Source organism: Ursus americanus, chromosome 6 (genome assembly GCF_024610735.1).
Source record: "Ursus americanus isolate L20-20 chromosome 6, mUrsAme1.1.p, whole genome shotgun sequence".
In the NCBI taxonomy this organism is placed as follows: Eukaryota; Metazoa; Chordata; class Mammalia; order Carnivora; family Ursidae; genus Ursus; species Ursus americanus.
In genome coordinates, this window is record NC_142132.1 from 53192614 (window position 1) to 53215184 (window position 22571).

At 51.7% G+C, this 22571-nt stretch overlaps 1 protein-coding gene across 8 annotated transcripts in view; it reads right to left on the bottom strand.

Moving 5' to 3' along the window:
- Positions 1–22571, bottom strand: part of CDH23 (cadherin related 23) — a 404613-nt gene that overhangs the window by 19030 nt on the left and 363012 nt on the right. For all 8 annotated transcript variants that reach the window (XM_087863049.1, XM_087863048.1, XM_087863050.1 and 5 more), the window contains 10 exons: positions 13968–14189; positions 13549–13668; positions 12721–12901; positions 7896–8029; positions 7224–7433; positions 6577–6684; positions 5398–5500; positions 3924–4049; positions 3015–3218; positions 1275–1733 (listed from right to left, as the gene is read on the bottom strand). In XM_087863049.1, coding sequence (XP_087719175.1) covers positions 1275–1733; positions 3015–3218; positions 3924–4049; positions 5398–5500; positions 6577–6684; positions 7224–7433; positions 7896–8029; positions 12721–12901; positions 13549–13668; positions 13968–14189 — 1867 coding nt within the window. The remainder of the gene's footprint in view (positions 1–1274; positions 1734–3014; positions 3219–3923; positions 4050–5397; positions 5501–6576; positions 6685–7223; positions 7434–7895; positions 8030–12720; positions 12902–13548; positions 13669–13967; positions 14190–22571) is intronic.

Genomic DNA, 22571 nt, shown 5'->3' on the forward strand with positions numbered 1-22571 from the left:
CTCCCTTTTATTCCCATCCTCCTCTCCCCTCTTCTCCCCTGGTCAATCACTGGAATGGACCGAAGTATATTTTTCATTTGAAAGTGTTCCTGAAAATCATGTGTTGTTTCTTGTATGTGTATTTACATTTACACAAATGGGATTGTGAGATGTATCTATCTCCATCCCATTCTATTTCTTACTCTTTCAGTAAATACTTATTGTTAAGGTCCTCCCACATTTCTCAGCGAATCTAATCTATTGCTTCTGACGGCTGCGTCGTGCTCATGGTGTATACCCACCATGTTTTACTCTCCAGTCTCCTAGGGCTGGATGACCAGGTGGCCTCCAACTCCCGCCACCAATAACGTGGCAGGTAACATGGCATATACTGCCATTACTGACCTGAGAATGTCCTTGGGACATACACCCAGGAGCAGAATTACTGAATCGTGGGGTCCGAGTGTACTTTGGATGGTGGAAGCCTACACTCCTACAGTAGTGTGTGAGCGTCCTCATGTCCCCACATCGTCACCGTACTCAATACTGTCCAGCATCTTAATATCTGCTAATTACATACAGAAAACTGATATCTCATTGCTGTTTTACTATGCATTTCCCTGAATAACAATGGTTTTTAGAATTTTGTCATGGCCATATTAGTTTTTCTGTCACTCTTCTGGGCCTTTCAAGAGTATACCTGTAGGGGTCCAGTGTCCCCTCTTGGGACTTTTGGGAAAATGGTAAAACCATCAAGATTGTAATAAGCTGCATAGATCAGGAAAGACAAGCCACACTTGTTTCTTTTGTGATAGTGTAAGAAAATCATCAAGGGTGTATATATATATAAACTTACAGATGACTTAAATGATTAGCATATGCATGAAGAAAGTGTTCATTAGCATATGCATGAAGAAAGTGTTCACCTGGTTATTAAAGAGAGACCTATGAGAACAAGGTATGTTTTCCTATATAATTACAAACATGAAAGCTCTGCAGTATTTAGTACTGGCAAGAGTGTGTGAGGTGGGCGTTCTCACAGAACACTGGTAGAGTGAGGGAATCTGAAAGAGCTGGAGCTGATGAGTGGAGGAGGAGGAGCAAGGAGAAAGGGAAGGAGCCAGGGAAGAGAGGGAAAAGAGAGGGAATAGTGTGGTGCTGGGGGTGGGGGAAGAGAGTAGTAGGAGCAGCTGAGGGAAGGGGAGGAACAGAAAGGAGGATCAGGAAGAAAGCGGAGGCCAGGAGACTGGGGCAGGGAGTCGGGAGTGGGGCGAGAGGGGAGCAGGCCCTTGTACCTGTGTTGATATTCACAGCAAAGGCTTCCTCCTGGTCGGGTACCAGGCGGTCAGTGTCGTCCTTGGCCACGATGCCAATGATGTGGTACTCTAGCTTTGGGTTGAGGTCACGGTCGATGGCGGTGATGTTGGCAATGACGGTGCCTGGCTCCGCCGACTCCAGCACACTCACCGTCTGGATGGGGTTGAGGAACTCGGGGCGGGAGTCATTAATGTCGTCGATAAGGATAGTGATGGTGGCCGTGCCCGAGAGAGGGACGGTGCCCCTGTCGGTGGCCACCACTGTCAGCCTGTAGGATTCCTGCTCCTCCCTGTCGATGGTGGCATTGGCGACACGGATGACCCCAGTGACTGGGTGGATGAGGAAGCGGTCCTGAGCCCCAGCTTCTATTCGGTAGATCAGCTCCCCATTGAGGCCACTGTCCCTGTCCGTGGCTGTGACCTGAAGGACTGAGAATCCTGTGGGGATGGGAAAGGGGAGTGGTTGAGCACAGTGGCCTCTTCCAAACACCTTACACCAGGATACACTTGGTGGTGGTTCCCAAGGGCGCCATCTTGCCAGTCTTACCAGTGATTATCTTTTATGCAATTTGCATGTTTGCAACTTTGTAGGTAACTCTCGTTTTCTTTCACATTTTAGGATTATTTGAGAGATTGAAAAATCTTTAATAATTTAACAATTAGTAATATCTTCTGCAAATTGTCTGCTTTTGACCTTTGTCCACTTACCTGTCAACTTATGTAAATTATGTAATTATGATAATTGGTGACAGATAGCTTTCTCTCTGTTTGTTTGCCTTTCAATATTGGTTGTTACTGTCTGGTGTAAAGAAATCTAACTTAGTATGCATCAAAATTTAATAGTTTTCCCTTTTTGAGTTTTATTTCTCATATGCTTAGAACCTCTTTATCAGAAATCAGAAAAACATTCACCTAAAGTTTCTTCTTTTGTTTGTAAATGTTTCTGTTCTTTTGTATTTTCTCTAGAACATCTTTAGGTTTCATTTTGGTGTCTGTTGTGGGGTGAGAATCTGCACTAAATATTAATAGATATTTTGCACATTAAGCAATTAGTTTTCACAACTGATTTCATTGTTTCCTTATTTTTTTTTTTAAGATTTTTAAGTAATCTCTAAGTCTAATGTGGGGCTCAAACACAGAACCCCAAGAACAAGAGTCCACACTCCACCAACTGAGCCAGCGAGGCCCCCTTGGTTGTTTCCTTAAGCACATAATATTACTTTTCTTAATTTATCCGTGTCCGTTGCTGGGTACTCTGCCCCAGAGGCTCGTGCTCCTATCATGTGGTTTTAAATACGGCAGCTCTGTACCATGTTCTGATACCGGGTAAGGCCAACCTGCCTTAGTTATTACCTTCTATCTCAAACCGTTCTTACTCTCCCAGACGGCCTGTAGAGACAAATACACCCTCCAAATCACACTTGACTTTGATGGGAATCACGTTCATCCCCATTTTGACTTTAAAACAGTCTTTCCGTCCAGGGACATGGATGGAACATATCTTAATAATCTCATTTTACAGATAAACACTGTGGATCAGAGCAGGGAGGTGAGGGCCACCTGGTTTTTCTGACTCCCTCTCCAGTGCTCTCTCTGCCCACCCTACTGCCCTTCTCCCCCCCCCACCCCCCCGCCGGGTGAATTCTGCCTCCAACCTGTGAGGCTCCAATCCCCGTGGACCACCAAGCAGCTCCTGCCTGGGGCCTGGGCCCTGCTTACCTGGCGGGCAGTTTTCTAGCAGGTGGACTGTGAGGGTGGGAGGGCTGAAGGTGGGCCAGTTGTCATTGTCGTCCAGGATGGTGACCAGCAGATCGGCTGTGCCATTGAGCAGCCCGATATCCTCAGCCAGCAGCAGCAGCTCCAGGACCGGGGGTGAGAAGGCCTCCCGGTCAATGATGACACCTGACCTCACTGTCACCATGCCTGGCACCCGGCACCACCAGCCGGGGAGACACAAAGGAAAAAGGGTACAGTGGGGAGACGGGGCAAGAGCCAGCCAGGAGGGGATCGAGAGAGACAGGGGTGAGATAGGGGAAAGATGAAAGAGGAGCGGGGAAGACAACACAGTGACTTTCTTCCCTAAAAGGCTCAACAAGCAGCATTTAGGGAGGGCCCCCGGCGGCCAGTTTCCTGGGATGATCTCTCCCCAGGTACCCTCTGCCGTGCTCCAGAGTCTTGCCTAGGACGAGGGACCCAGGGAGGAGCACTGACTGGCTCGCCAGCGTATCCCTCCCTGTTGTCACCTGTCACCAAGCTGGCCTCCTGTCCAGGACCAGACACGGTCTCTGGGGAACTTTGGATGTGGTCTGAGGATAGACGTTTGACTGCTTCTGTGGACTAGGGGCCTGAGCCTCTGCCCAGGACACGGCGGATGGAGGGAGCGCATTGGGGGGCCCTTTGCCTGGGCGGAGAGCTCATGCACCAGCAGGTCCCTTGGGTTGGCTCCAGGCCTCCTGCTGGTGCCTCCTGCCTGGCGCCAGGGGATTTAGTCCAGCTGCAAAATTGGGTTGTGAGGCATGGGGTCCCCCCGGAGAGCCAGGATCTAGCGCTGAGAAGGGAGGCCCTAGGTCTAGGGGCCGGGAAGCCTGGCGCCAGGCTGGGGGTGCTGGGATGGCACAGAGGCCTCACCGGTGGTGTTGTCGATGTCGAAGAGGCCACTCTGGGAGCCCAGCAGCTTGTAGGTCGCCACGGCGTAGACGTCCAGGTCTGCGTCCAGGGCCAGGATGGGCCCGTTGAGCACCGTGAGGGGGGTCCCTGGGCCAGGGGGAGAGGGGTCACTGCGGGGCCGACCTGGCCCCCTCCCGCCCCCTCCCGCACCCCGGCCCCGGTGAGCCATGGCTGACGATGGATGAGAGGGAGGGAGGTGAGGTGGACGGGGTGGGGAAGCCCCGGGCCGGGCTGCGGCAGCCTTGGCAGACTGACGCAGATGCCTGGGGAGCAGCCTCAAAGCCCTGCTGGGGAGAAAACACAACAGCGGTGAGCAAGCCCCTCCGGCTGGCCTGGAGCGCGCCTGCCTTCCCAGCAGCCTTTGAGGATCACTCCGTGGGAGGGTCGGGGGCTCCCTGAGTGTGTAGGCCCTGTCTAGCTATGCGCGTCCAGCCCAGTCTGTCCACAGGGGTGTTCAAGACGCTCTTTACAGGGCTCTGGCTGCGCCTGGCTAGGAATATGTGACACCCGCATGTGCACAGGACCCCATGTTCATGGTCGTGAGCACACACACAGGTGCACTGGCTGGCCAGGGATCCCCCTGGTTGCGCACCTGTCTGCCGCTGCGAGCGGGCACATGTGCACATGGAGTGCCCTGTGTAGGCCCCTCCCGGCGTACCTGTGTGTGTCTGTGCACACGAGCAAGCCCACACCTGTACCTCGACATCGGCATGTGCTAGCATGTGCGTGTGTGAGCACACACACGGGCGGGATTAAGAGGCAGAGTGGGGGATGCCCAGCCAGAGACCAGGAGCATCGTAGCTCGTGTCTTTCTGAGTTAGAATCCAAGCTTCTGGGGCTGGGGAGGCTGGAGGAGGGGTGAGGGGGCCTCCCAGGAGCACAGTAAAAAGGAGGTTCTGTTCTTCTGGAGACGGTGAGGCTGGTCAGGGTACCTAGTCCAGAGAAGGGGCTGGGCTGGCCTACCTGGGGCGCCTTGGCCCCCCCTCCTCTGATTCTGTGTGCTCCCTGAGCTTCTGGAAGTCTCTAGGATGCCCTGTGCTCCTGGGGTGAGGGAGCAGGGAGGGATGAGCTTACCCCCTTCCTGGATAGTCTTCACGCCTTAATTGTCTCTCTTGGGGGATAATGGGGACCAATTACCACAGCTGTCCACTTTGGGGACCAGTGACTATAGCTGTCTTTCCCAAGCAGACCTATGGCCTCTTTGGTTGGCCTCCAAGAGGTGTGGCAACCTGGGGCCCACCAGCCCTTCAAGAGCTGTGCCCCTTCCTTCCCTCCACATCCTTCTACAGCTGCTGGGTCTCTGGTCAGCCATGCGGTGAGGCCTACCCAGCCAGGCTTCAGCCAGGCCCCTATCCAGCACAAGGAGGTCCTCAGGCATCTGGGGCCCAGGTGGGTCTGGCAGCAGCAGAAGCCCTCAGGTGGCTCTGGCACCTACCGGCGGGAGAGTTCTCCATCACCTCTGCCTGGTAGGTGCTCTCGGTAAAGAGGGGGTGGTTGTCATTCTCGTCTGCCAGAAAGATCAGCAGCAAGTCAAAATCCTGAGGGAGGCACAAGGGAGGGTTCGGTTGTAGGCCATGTTCTAGCAAAACGCTCCCGTGGGAGGAGGGCTGGGAGGGGGGCGGTCGGGGTACAGACGTAGAGGATTAAAAAGCCCACACTCGGGGTCCAGAGACCAGGGTCCAAGTCCCTGCTGTGTTAGCAGCTCACTTGGTGACCTTGGGCAAATCACTCCCCTGACTGGGCCTCAGTTTTGCAGCCTGGTGAATGGGAATCCTGACTCCTTCACAGAGGTATTGTGACGTGAACAGGATGGAGGCAACCAGCCTGTCATCGTGGTCCATCTCCTGGTAAGGAAGGACTTCAGGCAGGAAGACGACTCTTGGTTTTCAGACCCTGCATGCCTGCCTGATACCCCGGTCTGGGCCCAACCGGACTCTCCCCCCGTGCTGTACCTCGTGCCTTGCAAAAAACACAGTGGGGTCCTTATCTTAGAACCTCTCCATGGCCCTGGATGCTATCTGTGTTGCAGAGCTGAGCAAACCAAGGCCCAGAGGCGGGGCGGTTCTCCAGAACCACAGGGCGAGCTGGCAGTGGGTGGGGACCAGCCTCCCAGCTTCCCGACTCCCCCACTCAATGCTGCTGTTCGCGGGCATGTTCAGCAGCACGGGGCCATTGTCACTGATGTCCAGCACCCAAATCCCCACCAGCATCTGAGGCGTGCTGGGGAAGAAGAAGAAGGGATGGGCGCGAGATGGGGCAGGCGAGCGTGACGGGTGGTGAGTGCCCAAGTATCGGTGGTTTGGGGAGCAAAGAGGACAGCTGGTGCTCATTGAGTGTTTGCCACGTGTCAGGCACCGCACTGACGACTGTATATGTATTGGCTCCTTCTAGTCCTTTCCACAACCTTGGGGTAGGGGTGATCTTCATTTTGCAGGAGAGAAGGAAAATGGGGTAGGAGAGAAATCTGCTTGTCAAAGCCACACACCCAGTGACAGGTAGAACTGGGATTTGAACTCGGCACGGGCTCACTCTGAAGCCTACGCATCTAACCCCCAGGCATGCCGCCCACCACCTCCAGTGTGCAGCCCTGCTCCCCCATGTCCTCCGGCCTCACCCTCCTGGCTATGCGTGGGTTCTCTGGGTTGTCCTTCACGGAAATGGTCAGCTTGTACTCTGGGATCCTCTCGCGGTCCAGTGGCCGGTTCACGGTGATGACCCCTGTCTGGGACGTGGAGGGTCGATGAGCTGAGCAGTGACCTGGCCCCCGTGTTGGGCTCTGCTCCACAGACGCCCAACTGCTTCGCCTGCAGCTCAAGCTGTAGCTGTGAATTCTCTCCCTAGATTGCCACAGAGATGGTCTAGAAGGCCATCATGGGCTGGCAGGGTCTTGCCAGGGCAAGAGTGATCCGCCAATGCCTGGGTCTTACTCTCTGGAAGAGGTGGGCCCCCTGAGGACCCTGGGGGCTAGAAGCGGGTAATACTCCAAGAGGACAACGAGGACTTCCTGGTGCATCTTGGTAATAAACCAAAGGGAACTGAGGCTCTGGGCCCATCGCTACACATGGCAAGCTTGGGGGTGATGGGGACCCCCGAGATGGCTCGGCTGGAAATCCATGATTCCATGCTACCCAGAGACTCCCAGGTCCCAGCAGAGGACAGAGACTCTGGGAGGAAAGTGAACCCGAAGACGCCCAGACAGCAGAGCAGGAAGCCTCTAGGGCTGCGTCCTCCCGTTCAGGAGGAGCCCTGGGGCCTCCCTACCGTGGCATTGATGGCGAAGGCCCGCTCTCGGTTGCCTGCAGTGATGTTGAAGGTGAGGAGCGCGTTGCGGCCGCTGTCGGCGTCGCTGGCCAGGATGTGGGCGACGATGCTGGAGACAGGGCTGTTCTCACTGATGGTGATGTTCGCGGGCAAGTTCAGCAGCACGGGGTCGTTGTCATTGATGTCCAGCACCCGAATCCCCACCAGCATCTGGGGCGTGTCAGGGAAGAGGAGGAAGTGATGGGCGTGAGGTGGGGCAGGCGAGCAAGTGGGGAGGGGGGTGATTGACGAAGGAAAGGTGCAGGCGGCCATGGAGAAGGAAGAGGAAGAAGAGGATAATAAAAAAGGCACGAGGATGAAAGTGAGGATAAGAAGCGAGCAGAAAGGGCAGAGAGGCAGAGCGGGGGCAGAGGATGGAGGGGCATGGCAGAGTGACAGGTGCAGGGGCTGGCTGGCTGGGTGGGGAGAGCTCTGAATGGCCATGGCTGCCAGGCCCCAGGGAGCCTCTAGAGGCACTGGCCGGCCTGTTAGGGGCTCTGCAGGTCTGCACTGGCTCCAGGTCAGCCTGGGGCCTCTCTGGGCACAAGAGTGGGCATATAAATAGAAACCTCTATGGAGAGTTGGGGGGGGGGCAGTGAGGGGAAGCCCCTGGAATGGAGCCCCTAGACTCACCGTGGAGCTGAGTGGAGGCACCCCCCTGTCGCGGGCACAGATGGTCAGGTTGTAAAAGGCAATGGTCTCCCGGTCCAACTCCACATCCTTCTGGACCCGCAGCACCCCCTCCACAGGAGAGATCACAAATTCCCCTGGGTGATGCCCAGGGGAGGCTCGAGTGAGCTGGGAATGGCCGGGAGCTGTGGAAAGCCCTGACTTACTCACCAGGGGTGGGGGACAGCTAGGCGCGGGGCCTCCCGTGCCCCTAGCTTCAGATCCTCAGGGAGCCTGCCAGGGGCTGGGCAGGGCAGGAACGAGGGGGACAGATAGCTGCTCGGGGTGCAGGTGCTCAAGGGCCCACTTATACCCTGGCGTGCCCGAGACACCGGTTTAGCTCCCTTCCCTGGGTCACGCGCACGACAGGGACTGACCCTAAGTAAGATGGTTATGTCCAAGAAAGGGGGGGGCCCTTTCTACACAAGCACCCTCTCACCACTCTTGATCAGAAACTGATTAATGAAGGTCTCGGGTGCTTTGTAACGTGCGATTCCTTCCAGATACCACATCTTGGAAAACGGGGCAAGGGCAAAGCTTACCCCCAAGGAACGGTTTGCTAGTGGTGACGCACCAGGGCAGGACAGAGCGGGAGTGACTGAGGGCAGGGAAGCCCCCAGCTGCCCTCCATACAGCCCTGGTCTTGAGCCACAGCTGGTGTGTCAACAGGGTTCTGCCAGGCCCGGGGCCACCTCTTGGCCTTTAGTCAGACCTGACTTCTTTTCTTTGATGTTTTGGAAAGCCCTCAGCTGGCCCTTTGGCTTCAGTGCTTATTTCAGCCTGGCTGAGGGGGCCGGAGGTCTGAGAGTGTCTACAGCACCTCAGATTCTCAGACTGGCCTGGAAGGGGCCTCAGAGACCATGCAGGCCCTCGTGTCCTTTGGAAAATGAATCAAGAGTCTGGAGAAGGGTGACACCTTGTCTGAGCTCTCACAGCAAGTTCATTCCAGAACCAGTGTTCAAATCTGGGGCTCTGGGTCTCAGCCCACTGCATCCACAGGACGGTGGTCTTTCTAGAACCACCATCGGAGCGGACCAGGGCGGGAAGTTAGGGAGAGAAGGGTGAGGACAGGGAGTGGGTGGAATGGAACAGATGGGAGCCCAGGTGGGAAGGAAAAGGGCAGGGAAAGCGAGGGAGGGAGGCGGGGTGGATGTGAGGACGGGGGCTGCCTCTATGCACTCCCCCAGGGACTGGGGCTTCCTTTGCTTTCCGTCTGACACCTGGGGGAAAGGCCCAGAGTGGGGCACTGACTTGCTCGTGGACACCCAGCACACGGGCACGGCAAGGGTGGAGGCCCTAACTGCCCCCGATTTCCTCTGCCTGCTTCTTCCCATCCTACCTCACCGTCCCTGCCCCGGGCCCTGCTGCTCTGGCTACCCAAACAGCCCTTCTGTGGCCCCCGCCCTCAGCTGCACCCTCCCAGAGGGGTAGAAGCTGCTGAAGCAGGATTTCCTGAGCCTGACACTCCAAGGTCTCACAAGAACTGGGGATTCCCTTTCTCGGGGTTTCCCAGCCCTGTCTGGGCCCCTGACCATGTGCGAACAGATGGCTTCCAGCCCTTTCTCCAAAGCCAGCCACCCTCTTGAAGGAAGGAAAGGCTCTGGGGGACTGGGCCCAGGCTAGACCCCCATAAGATCAGCTCGAGGACTGAAGATCGGGGAGTCGGTCAGGCCGAGAACCCCATGACACGTTATCCTCTGCAGCTGGCCCCCAGGGAACTCCCCAGCATTCCACTCCTTTTGGAGATAGGGGTTAAAAACAGAGGCTTTCCATCTGCATCCTGACTTCACTCCCATGTGCCTGTGGGCATGTGACTGAGCTTTGCCTCCATGTCCTCATATGGAAAATGGGCCAAAAAGAGGTGCCGTTGCACAGCGGCGCTGGGACTGGACAAGGTCCGCCTCGCGGGTGCTGGGTCTGTGGCACGTCTTGGTATCGTTAGAGGGACCCAGAAAGGAACCCAGGCAGACCTCTGAAGGAAGTGGGGACTTTCAGGGAGGATAAGGATGGATGAAGGGTCCCAGGAGTGGGCTTGGCCGGAAGGGGCAGCTGGAGGTCCCGAGAAGGCTGAGGTGAGAGGGAGAGGCTCCAGGGGTTAGGGCCTGTTTCCCAACTATTGCTTGACCACGCATCTCCTCTGCAGAGCCGAGTGGGGCTTGCAGGAACCCTGGCGTCCCTGATGTCTCCCTCCCACAGGAGCCCCTCCAGGCTCAGGCTGCCGTGCTGGGAGCTGGGTGGCCCAGAGCACGTGCCTTCCCCTCTGGTGGGTCCGAGCTGGCTCTCCACAGCAAACAGTCCTGATTCGTAGCGTGTCGGGTTTGCAAGTTACCGCCGTGGTGGCACTGAACCTGGAGCGGGGAGCGGAGGCTGCGCCCTGTGGGAGCCAGTCAGGCTCGCCCCCGGGTTGCCCCTCCCTGCCCCCAGTTCCTTCGTCTATCCTGAAATGGGGCCATGCTCCATGATTCTGAAGTTATCTTTGGGCTCTTCCTTCCTGGGGGAAGGGGACCCCAAGCTTCTCTTACTCCTCCGGGCGGAGGGGGGTGCCTCTCAGTCTCCTGGGACGCCCCACGAGACCCTAAATCCCTTCGGCTGTGATCATGTGTCAGTTTCACTGGGACGTTTGGCTCCAGACTCTAAAAGCCATGGCGTGGAGCTGTCTGCAGTTTGCTAGATACAGTGTGAGCCCTGTACCCCAAAGCTGGGGGCAGTGAAGGCCTCTTACGGGGAAGGGGCTCAGTCGCCTGCCCAGCAGCCGCCTCTCAGGGACGCTTCCGTAGCCTTCCGAGCAGGCGCCGGGCCTCCCATGAGACGGTGAAGCCTCTGTGTTTGTGAGAATAACAGAAAGTCCCTTGCTCTGCTGGTTTGGGGAGAGGAAGGCACAGTGCTTGGCCAGAGAAGGGACTTTTGGGGCATGAGAGGGTGGCATGCCAGAATGGATTGACCTCATGGAAGCTCAGGATAGCAGGGCCTCCAAGTCTTGCCCTACAGAAGTGGCGTTTTGGCATCTTGATTGCAAATACAGCCCAAGTTCTGTGTTCTGTCCTCGGACCTCTCGTTTGTCTACTTCCCCGGCAAGGGCCTCTCGTCTCGTGGCTTTGCATATCTCTGGGCTACAGCTCCCCGTTACCTGCCTGCAGCAGAGATCTCCCTCCTGAAGCCCTGGCTTGTGCATCTAACCCCCATCTGACATCTCACACCTCCCTTCCCCTACCTCCCTTCCCCTCTTCCCCCACATCTGCTCCTGCTGCAGCCTCCCCGCCAGCTGACGGTCATGCCCTCTCCCCAGTTGCTCAGACTGAAACCCTGGTGTCATCTTAGACTTTCTCCACATCTAGTAAGTCAGCACATCCTGTTGGTTCCACCTCTGAAACATACCAGAGCTGTCTACCTCACTGTTACCGCCTCCGGCGCGACCAGCCTGGTCCCAGCAACACCGTGTGTAGCCGGGGTGATGGCAACAGGCTCCTACGGTCCCTCCCCATTCCTACTCCTTAACCTCAACGGTCTGTTCTGAGCACAGGAATCAGAGTGGCCCTGGTAACGTCGAAGTCAGATTGCGTACCTCCCATGCTCTAAGCCCTCCTATGGTTCCCCAATCACTCGGAGCCAAAGCTGTGTCCTCCTCATGGTCAGCAAGGCCCAAGAACATCTTAACGACTACCTCTCTGACCTCATCCCTTCCCGCTCCTCCTCTCACTCCACTTCACACCAGCCGCAGGGCCTTTGTGTGCCTCTATGAACAGTCAGGCATGCTCTGGCCTCAGGGCCTTTGCACTTGCTGCTCCCTCTGCCTGGAATAGTCATCCCCACATATCCATATGATCCACTCCTCCTTCCTTCAGGTCTTTGCTCCAATGTCACCTCCCTGGACAGGTCCTCCCTGAGCACCCTATCCAAAATTCCAGCTTTTGCGTGGTACGCCCCATCTCCTGGCTTTATGTCTCTCCATAGCACTTAGCACTCCTGATACACTAATTTATCTACTCAGTCACCTAAGTGAAGCCTGTGTCTTCCCGCTGAGGGCAGGGATCTGTGTCTGTTTTGTACCGTTCCGCATCCTCAGCACCTGGAATACGACTGGCATGTGGTAGGCGCTCAGTAAATACAGAATGATCAAGTGAAAATCAGGATGTTTCACAAAGATCTGGGTCTCTAGCTTTTGTCCTGAAGGTGGGAAGACCTAGCCCCTCTGGGCCTGCATGTTGACACAGCCACACTGGCAGGAGCTGAGTGTGGCCGGCACAGCCCCCACTTCTCCCTACTGTCTTGCCTAGACCCCTTCCCCACGTGTGTACCCGGCCTGATCCTGGCAGGCCTTTGAGTTTGGAATTCTGACTCTGCAGAAATGAGTGGAAACTGACTTGAGGAACCGCTCTGGCCAGGGCCAACCCTGCTCTTCACCCGAGGACCGACACCGAGTAGCTGTGAAGGCTGTTCGTGGCAACAAGCTGTGCAGAGAATCCAGGTGCAGAATGCATCTAGGGGTTCCTGGAGGGTTGGGGCAAGGGTACTCATCCTCCCTCTGCCCTGGAGTCTTTCCTCTGGTATGACACAGGGGAATTTTCTACCTGATTCTCAAAGGGGTCTCTGACCTTCCAAGGCTACCAGTCTCAGATTTCAGAATGTTCTCACATATCCCTGTGAAGAAGCGTGGAGAGAAGAGTATTTCCATCATCTTGTGGGTGGGGGAACTGAGGCCCAGAGAGCGCAAGGCCACGGCTCCTAAGTGGGATGGGGGAGAGGCCCCTAGGTTGTGCTGCCCTCCACGCCCGGCTCAGTCCCCACTCACCCAGAGGGTCTCCATCCACGATGCTGTATTCCACCTGCCCGTTGGGGCCTGAGTCCTGGTCGTGGGCCAGGAAGGTCCACACTCGGGGCCCCGGCTGGCCCTCGGTGACATCAAATGGCCCCTCGTAGTCTCGGGGGAAGGTGGGCACGTTGTCATTGATGTCATTCACGTTCACAAGCACCTGAGATGGTGGACAAGCTTAGCTGGGGCTGCATCCCGGCTAGCCCTGTGCTCAGCCCAGTTCCCTCATCTGTGAAGTGGGTCTGATGATCCTGTCTCATGGTGCTGAGGCAAGAATCCTCAGGGATCATGGATGGGGAGGGCCTTTCAGGCTATGCGTATGGAGAAGTTATTGTCATTGTCAAAGCCTTTTTATGGGCATAAGCATTGTATTATAAATAATAATGCTACAAACTTCTATTTATTGCCACACTATGGTCTCATCTGCTCTGCCCACCCCTGACAAGTCTTTACTCTCTCCCTTTCATGGAAGAGGAGAGCGAAGCTCAGGCAGGCTAACTGACTTGCCTAGAGTCACACAGCTAGGAAGCGGGAGAGCAGGGATATGAGCTTCCGCTGGTTTGACCAGAGTTCGTGCTTTTCCCATGAAGGGGAGGAAGGCATCTATCTGTCTGATAGACGCAGCCACGCAGAGAAGTTCAGTAACCTCCTCGAAGTCACACAGCAAGTTTGGCTGCGTTGCCAAGACCAGGACAGGGCTCTTGGATTTAGGTGTTTCTCCTGGACAATCTTCCCTTTTCCCCTTCCCCATTAGAGCTTTCTGGGCCCTGTCCTCCCCCATGTTGAGGCTATGTCCCACCCACCCACCATGGTGGTAGAGGTGAGGCGCTGAGACAAGATGGGGCACTGGTCCGTGGCAGTGACGATCAGAGTGTAGCGGCCATTGCTAATCTCATAGTCCAGTTCCTTGGTGGCACTGATGACGCCCTGGGGGATAACAGAGGGGACAGGGTGGATTAACGGATAGTGGGTCTGGGGCACCCCGGAGACCAGCTTCTTCATGGGGTACCCTCAGACCACCCCAGGAAGTGTGCTCTGATATCCCGGCCATGATGGGGAGCCCCTGTTGCCATCCCACCTGAGCTTTGCTTCCTCTGCACTGGCTGCCCCCACGCTTTCCTCCCAGACTCCATCTTTGTTCTGCTCCCACCTCCCATGATGTCATTGAAGTCCCTTCCAATCCCCTTAGCCAGCTGAGGCTCCTTCTAAACCCATCAGCTGCTGACCGTGTGCCTGTCGATACGGAAGGTGTTGATGATGTTGCCTGAGACAATGGCGTAGTTAACTGTGCCATTGGGCCCCTCGTCCAGGTCTAGCGCCTGGATGGTGATGAGGCTAGCGTTGATTGTGTCTGGGCCCTCGTCCAGTAAGATCTCGTAGTGGGGCTGCTGGAACACTGGTGCGTTATCATTCTCGTCCACGATGGTCACGTACACGTGAGTGGTGGCCTGTGAAGAAGAGGGTGGTCAAGTTCCTTGGTCAGCTGGCTAGAGGGGTTGAGGTGGAGCTGGCTGGATAGCCTTCTAGGCTGGGATCACTCAATGTGATCCAATAGGGTGAGAGAAAGAAGAATGAGAATGTGGGGAGTCACAGGCTGGTAGGAAAATCACAGAGGTTCCTCCAAAAGCCAAGCTAGGTCACTGTATAGATCCAAGATGGCACTGGTACCACCACAGCTTTGTGTATGCCCATGGCAGACATCACTAATCAATCGTGGCTCTGCTGAGGCTAGATACAGCTCTGTGATCCTTGTCAGCACAGGGATCTAGTGATTCAAATTAGCATATGAGATGAACTCCAGTAACTACTCCCAGCCTATAGCTTTGGTTGGGCCGGGGCCTTATTGACCCTGGGCCTCCTGCCAGAGCACCAAAGGCATGAATGTGGTGTTCTCAGCCTAACACAGTATTAAGCTTCACCCACTGTTCATGTAAATGGAAGAAATACCTATTTTCGGCATTTTTAAAAGGGAAGACATTGGGTTTGGAACAATTTAAATCTGCAGAATTTGTTGAACCATGAAAAATAAAGCTCACAGAACATGACTTGACCGCAACAACATTTTCTGCAACATGTTCTCCTGCAATTGGCCAGTTCTGGCTGATGCTTGGTCTCATCAGACCACATGAAGTATCTAGCCAGTTGGAACTCAGGGATCGGCACTCAAGAACCATAGAGAGATGATGGATGTGGCACTTTACAAGCAGAGTAGATAAATGGGAGAAGGAAATTAGCCCTGTGCTGGTATTCTCTGTCCCTCACACCTCTCCCCTTCCATTCTCTGCTTCTCCACCTGGGAGGACATCCCCTGAGGACCACCTCCTCTGGGCTCCTTTGCCATCTGGCTTCCAGATGGGTTTCACCAACAGGAGGTCCTGGCAGAAGCCAGGAGGAGGGAAGAAAGAGAGGTGGGGCATTTCTTCCATACTCCTTCCTTTCCTTCCTGCAGTTCTGCCAGTGGCTGTGTTTTTCCTGCTGAGTGGCCCTTCTTCCATGGTTCCAGCTCCCACTGGGCTCATGCCACCTCACCTCCTCTTATTGTCCTTTTGGATGCGTGGGTGGTAATGGCTTCCTGCAGTTGCTAGTCTAGGGGTGCTTCACCAGCCCTCCGTGAACAGTCCCCCCATTAAACTCTCTTCGGTGGAGCCCTGAGTGTGCCATCTGTTTCCTGCTAAGACCTTGACTAATACAAGCCATAATTAGTAACTAATATAAGATAATAAGGTTATAATAACCATAAAGATATCTGGGTAGAGAGAATATGACTAGACTATTGCCAAGGCCACAGAAGAGAAAGCAAGTAATACAAAAAGCTGGATGTAGACAGCTTGTGCACATCTTTTTCCTGGGGCTTTGGAACACACCCCGGGTGGCTCTAGAACCACCTGTGGAGGGACAGATGGACAGCAGACCTAGGCCCAAGAAGATTTTCATTGCCCCTGAGGAGGCAATGAGTCCACCGAGCTACAGCTGTGGATCTTGGAGGGTTGGGTGTTCGGTGGTTGCTAACGTTGTTTCCAAAGCAGGTAGGGTTGGCACCCTGGAGAAGGAGCTCTGCGACCTTGCGCATATCACATTTTCTTTTTGGACCTTTTCTGTTAATAAAGAACCTGACTTGATATCTACAGTCCCTTCCAGCTCAACATTCTGGGGTTCTGGTCTACTGTCATCAGTCATGCGGCCTAAATCCCACCACCAGGGAGGGATTCTTTGGAGTCTTAGAATGTCAATGAATCTTTATTAAAACAATAATCACACAGAGAAGGAAAATGTATTATTTTAACATTGTTCAAACTTTTCTACCAGAGAGGGAACTTGTACAAACTCTGAGGAATACTCTGAAGTGTCTGTCTTAAGAAGGAAATATCTTCAAAATCTCTCATGTTATCCTGAAAGCTCATATGAATTTTACCATCTTTTCCATAATGTGTTTGTGTTAGTTTTCATTAAAGATAGTGGCGGGGATTTATGCCAACACACATCTAAATATACAGCTTGTGCACGCGCATGTGTGCGCGCAACCTCCCCTCCCACGTATATAGCAAATGTTACCAGACATAAAGGGAGAGATAGACAGTAATACAATAATAGTACAGGACTTTAATGTCCCACTTACATCAATGGATAGGTCATCCAGACAGAAAATCAACAAAGAAATATTGGCCTTAAACAACACATCAGACCAGATGGACTTAATAGGTATATACAGAACATTTCACCCCCAAACTACAGAATACACATTCTTTTTAAGTGCACATGGAACATTCTCCAGGATGAACCACGAGTTAGGCTATAAAACAAGTCTTCATAAATTCAAGAAGATTGAAATCATACCTTTTCTGACCATGATGGTATGGAACCAGAAATCAATTATAAGAAGAAAACTTCAAAAAACACAAATATATAAAGGCTAAACAACATGTTACTAAACAACCAATGGGTCAAGGAAGAAATCAAAGAGAAAATAAATACCCTGAGATGAATGAAAATGAAAACACAACTTTCTAAAATCTGTGGGGTAAAGCAACAATAGTTCTAAGAGGAAAGTTCATAGTTATACAGGTGTACCTCAAGAAACAAGAGAAAATCCCAAATAAAAAAATTAACTTTATACTAAAGGGACTAGAAAAAGAACAATCAAAGCCCAAAGTTAGTAAAAGGAAGAAATAAAGATCGGAGTGGCAATAAACAAATAAAGACTAAAAAAACAACAGCAAGGTCAATGAAACTAAAAAGCAGAAGCATGTAGCCTTCTGAGACAGAATTATGAAGAAACAGAAAATCTGAATAGACTGATTACAAGTAATAAAATTTAATCAGCAATTATAAAACTCTTCCCCAAACTAAAGTCCAGCACTAGATAGCTTTGCAGGAAAATTCTGCCAAATATTTAAAGAAGAGTTAGTAGTTAACCTTCTCAAATTATTCTAAAAAGTTGAAGAGGAGGGAATGTTTCCAAACTCATTTTATGAGGCCGGGATTACCCTGATACCAAAACCAGGCAAAGATGCCATGAAAAAAGAAAATTACAGGCCAATATCCCTGATGAACATAGATGCAAAAATCCTCAACAATTAGGAAACGGAATTCAACAATACATTAAAAGGATCGCACACCACAATCAAGTAGCATTTATTCCAGGGATGCAAGGATGGTTCAACATCCACAGAGCAATCAACCTGATGCACCACGTTAGCAAAAGGAAGGATAAAAATCATACGATAATCTCAATAGATGCAGAAAGAGCATCTGACAAAATTCAACATCCATTTATGATAAAAATTCTAAACAAAATTGTATAGAAGGAACATACTTCATCACAATAAAGACCATATCTGACAAAACCACAGCTAACATCATCAATGGTGAAAAGCTGAAAGTTCTTCCTCTAAGATTAGAAATAAGACAAGGATGTCCACTCTCACCACCTTTATTCAATATAGTATTGGAAGTCTTAGCCACAGCAATTAGAGAAGAAAAAGAAATAAAAGGCATCCAACTTGGGAAAGGAAGAAGGAAAACTATTATTTGCAGATGACATGCTACTATATATAGAAAACCCTAAAGACTCCACCAAAAAAATTATTAGAACTGAGAAACGAATTCAATAAAGTCATAAGATAAAAAACTGACATACGTGAATTGATTGTTTCTATGTACTAATAAGCTATCAGAAAGACAAATTAAGAAAACAATCCCATTTACAATTACATCAAAAAGAATAAAATACTTGGGAATAACTTTAACCAAGGAAGTAAAACACCTGTATTCTGTAAACTGTAAGACATTAATGAAAGGAATTGAAGATGACGCACAAAAAATGGAAAGATATACCATGCTCATGGATTGTAAGAATTAATATTGTTAAAATGTCTGTAATACCCAAAGGAATCTACAGATTCAATGCGATCCCTATCAAAATACCAAAGGCATTTTTCACAGAACTGGAACAAAGAATCCTAAAATTTGTATGAAACCACAAAAGACCCCAAATAGCCAAAGCAATCATGTAAAAGGACAAAGCTGGCAAGATCATAACCCCTGGTTTCAAACTGTACTACAAAGCTACAGTAATCATTATAGTGTGGTACTGACACAAAAACAGACACACAGATGAACAGAATAAAACAGAGAGTCCAGAAAAAAACCTCAGGCATATATGGTCAATTAATCTATGACAAAGGAGGCAAGATATACAATGGGAAGAAATTTACAATGGATTAAAGACTTGAATGTAAGATTTGAAACCACAAAATTCCTAGAAGAAAACATAAGCAGTGAGCTCTTCGACATCAGTATTAGCAATATATTTTTTTGGCTCACTCTCTTGAGGCAAGGGCAGCAAAGGCTAAAATAAACAAATAGGACTACATCAAACAAAAAAGCTTTTGCATACAAACTATCAACAAAACAAAAAGGCAACTACGAAATGGGAGAAGGTAATTGCAAATCATACATCCAACAAGGGGTTAATATCTAAAAAATATAAAAAACTTACACAACAACCAAATAACCTGAATAAAAAATGTCCAGAGGCCTTGAATAGACATTTTTCCAAAGAAGACACACTGATGGCCAATAGGCACATGAAAAGTGCTCAACATCGCGCACCATCAGGGAAATGCAAAATCAAACCCACGACAAGATATCACCTAATACCTGTCAGTATGGCTCTTATTAAAAAGACACACACGCAAAAATCACAAGTGTTCTCGATCAGTGGTACAGAATAGAAGTCCCAGAAATAAACCCACAATCATATGGTCAATTGGTCTTCGACAAAGCAGGAAAGAATAGTCAGTGGGAAAAAGACAGTCTCCTAGACAAATGGTGTTGGGAAGACTGGAGCGCTACATGCAAAAGAATGAAACTGGATCACTTTCTTATACCAGACACAAAACCAAATTCAAAACAGATGAAAGACCTAAATGTGAGACCTGAACCCATAAAAATCCTAGAAGAGAGCACAGGCAGTAACGTTTTTGACATCAGCTGCAGGAACGTTCTTCCAGCTATGTCCCCTGAGGCAAGAAAAATGAAACCAAAAATAAACTACTGGGATGACATCAAAATAAAAATCTTCTGTACAGGGAAGGAAACAATCAACAAAACTAAAAGGGAACCTATAGAATGGGAGAAGATATTTGCAAATGACATACCTGATAAGGGGTTAGTATCTAAAATATATAAAGAACTTAAACAATTCAACACTCCCCAAATAATCCAGTTAAAAAGTGGGCAGAAGAAGTGAACAGATATTTCTCTGAAGACATCCAGATGGCCAACAGACACGTGGAAAGATGCTCAACATCACTCATCATCAGGGAAATGCAAATCAAAAACCATGATGAGATACCACTTCACACCTGTCGGAGTGCTAAAATACACACACACACACACACACACACACACACACACACACACAAGAAACAAGTGTTGGTGAGGATGTGGAGAAAAAGGAACCACTGTGCATTGCTGGTGGGAATGTAAACTGTGGAAAATAGTATGGAGGTTCCTCAAAAAGTTAAAAATAGAACTACCCTATGATCCAGTAATCACACTACTGGGTATTTACCCCAAAAATACAGAAACACTAATTCCAAGGGATAATGTGCCCGGATGTTTATGGCAGTATTATTTACAGGAGCCAAATTATGGAAGCCCAAGTGTCCATTGATAGATAAACGGATAAAGAAGATGTGGTGTGTGTACACACACACACACACACACACACACACACACACACACACTGGAATATTACTCAGCCATAAAAATGAAATCTGGCCATCGTGAAAACATGGATGGATCTAGAGAATATTATGCTAAGTGAAATAAGTCAGATAAAGAAAGAAAAATGCTGTATGACCTCATTTACATGTAGAATAAAAACACAAATGAACAAACAAAACAAGACAAAACAGAAACAGAAACAGACTTACGGATACAGGAAGCAAACTGTTGGTTACCAGAGTGGGGAGGGGTGGGGGGACAGGTGAAATAGGTGAAGGGGATTAAGGGGTACAAACTTCCACTTGCAAAATCAATAAGCCACGGTGATGAAAAGTACAGCATGGGGGATACAGTCAATAATATTGTAATAACTTTGCATGGTGATAGATGGTGACTAGACTTATCACGGGGATCACTTCACAATGCATAAAATATTGAATCGCTAGGATATCCGCTCAAAACTAGTAGACTATCGTATGTCAATTACATGTCAGTAAAGGGTGGATGCCTCAAATGTTGGAGAAAAGACGACCATCTAGGAAGGCCCCTGTGCTCATTTCATGGCTCCGCACGGTCCTGGATGCAGCTGTGAGCACTCATCTCCCGCCAGGAGCCCCGCATGGAGTCCTCCCGAGACCCCAGAGATGCCAGTAGAGCCTAAGAGTGCTACCTTGCAGGGAACGGGCTTATTCCAGCCTCATAGATGGGAGTCGTGGTGCTGGCGTGTCCCACTGCCCCAGACACCCCGAGGTAGGTCTCACCATCACGCAGGATGCACAGGCTGGGAGAAGGGGCTGCCCCACAGAGCCCCTTCTCTCTACGACCTGGCCTGAGCATGGGAGGGAAAGGCAGGTCTGACTTCCTGTGGCCTCTGCAGTAAGGAGGAAGTTAGGGCTCCAAAGGCCCTCTCAGCTGAGTCCTTCCTGCCCTGGCACTGAGGAAACTGCTTGAGGTTTCTGGACCATGCCCACACCTTGGGCAATGCCTGTGTGTCTCACTCTGAAGCAAACCCAGGAGGTTCACTAGTGGGCAGTGTGGCAGGGAGGAAGGAAGTGGAGGGGAGCACCACTGGGCCCCGCTCAGGTGTTCTAGCCCACTGGGGGAGGGGATGGCTGGGCAGTGGCTTCCCTCCCGAAAATCCCATGCCCTCTTTATCCACCTGCTAGGCCCTGGGGCAGAGGGAGTCTGGTCTCAACGGTGGTCTGGGTGAGGCCCGGTGCTCTAGGGTCTCACCTTTCGGTGACCCCCACCTCACCTCTGTCAGAGGCTGGCCAGGGATGGAAGAGGGCCTGATTTCAGTTGGCTTTCTTCCTTTTGTGGGTGGAAGAGTTCACACTCTGCCTGGGCTGTTTCCCAAAGTCGAGTCACAAGGTCAGGTTCATGATGAAGGACCCAGTTATGTCCTGGCAGTCTCTGGCCCATCTCAGGGGGCCTGGGCCTGGGCCAATGTCTTCTAGTAATAAAAGCATGACGCCCACCTTTCCTCTGTATAGCCTTTCCATCCCAGGAATGAGGACTGAGAGCTCCCAGAGAGCCTCTGATTAGGATGAGGTCACCCCAAATTCCTGGCTACCTTTCAGTTCCACTACCTTGATTCCCAGCCTAGGTGGACTCTGGCTGTCCTCTGTTCTTCAGCCTGGGGTCGCGTGAGCTCAAGACCCCTAGTGGGTCAGCAAAGCCCCTGGAAGCTTCAGTGAGGCTGGGGTAAACAGTACCATGGCTGCACCCCTCCCTTCCTTCCCCTGACCCCTGGCCCTAGCCACCACCACCCCCACTCCTTCATTTAGGAAGCTACTTGCTCACTTATCAGTGTATCCATTCAGGTAACAGTGCTTTAAACACCTTCTCTGTGCCCACTTTTGTGTCAGGGACTCAGAAACCTCAGGCAGGGGCTCTGGTCCCCCCAAAGTGCACAGTCCAGCTCAGGCGGGCAGGTACGCCCAGGTGCAGATCAGCTGGTTGGCCACTTGGGTGTGACAGTGGAAGGGAGTGTGAACAGTGAAGCCTGGAGGGGTGCCTGCTGGGGAAGCTCAGGACCCTTGGTGAAGGGGAAGGACTTGAGCCCTGAGGGAGAGGGGAGGCGGGAGACCCCACCCATGGGCCAGTGCTGGGTGGGTGTGCAAGACTAGAGGACTTGGGGGGGGGTGCATGACTGTCCTGTGGCTATCCAGGGCACAGGGAGCTAGAGAGGGGGCAAAGTGGGAAGTGATGCTGGGGCCTAGCAGGAGAGGAGCCCTGATGGTTTCCTGCGGGATATCTACCAGACGCACGCACGCATGCACGTGCAGGGATGTGCCAAGCCTGTTGTGTATCCCTGCACCTGTGCTCTGTGTGTGTGTGTGTGTGTGTGCGCACAAGGGTTTTGCAGGCTCTGGGTCAATCTGCTCCTACGTGCCTAGCCCTTTACAAAAGTTAGATTTCATTCATTCACTCATTCATTCCACAGCTGGGATGCCTACCACCTACCAGGCCCTGGGCTGGGTTGGAGGATGCTGGAGACAAGTGCTTGCCCCCAGACAACTCAAAGGCTGGTGGGTGAGGTCAGACACCACCTCTGATGCTTGTGCAGCGGCTAAGTTAGAGGCAACACCCTTCTCAGA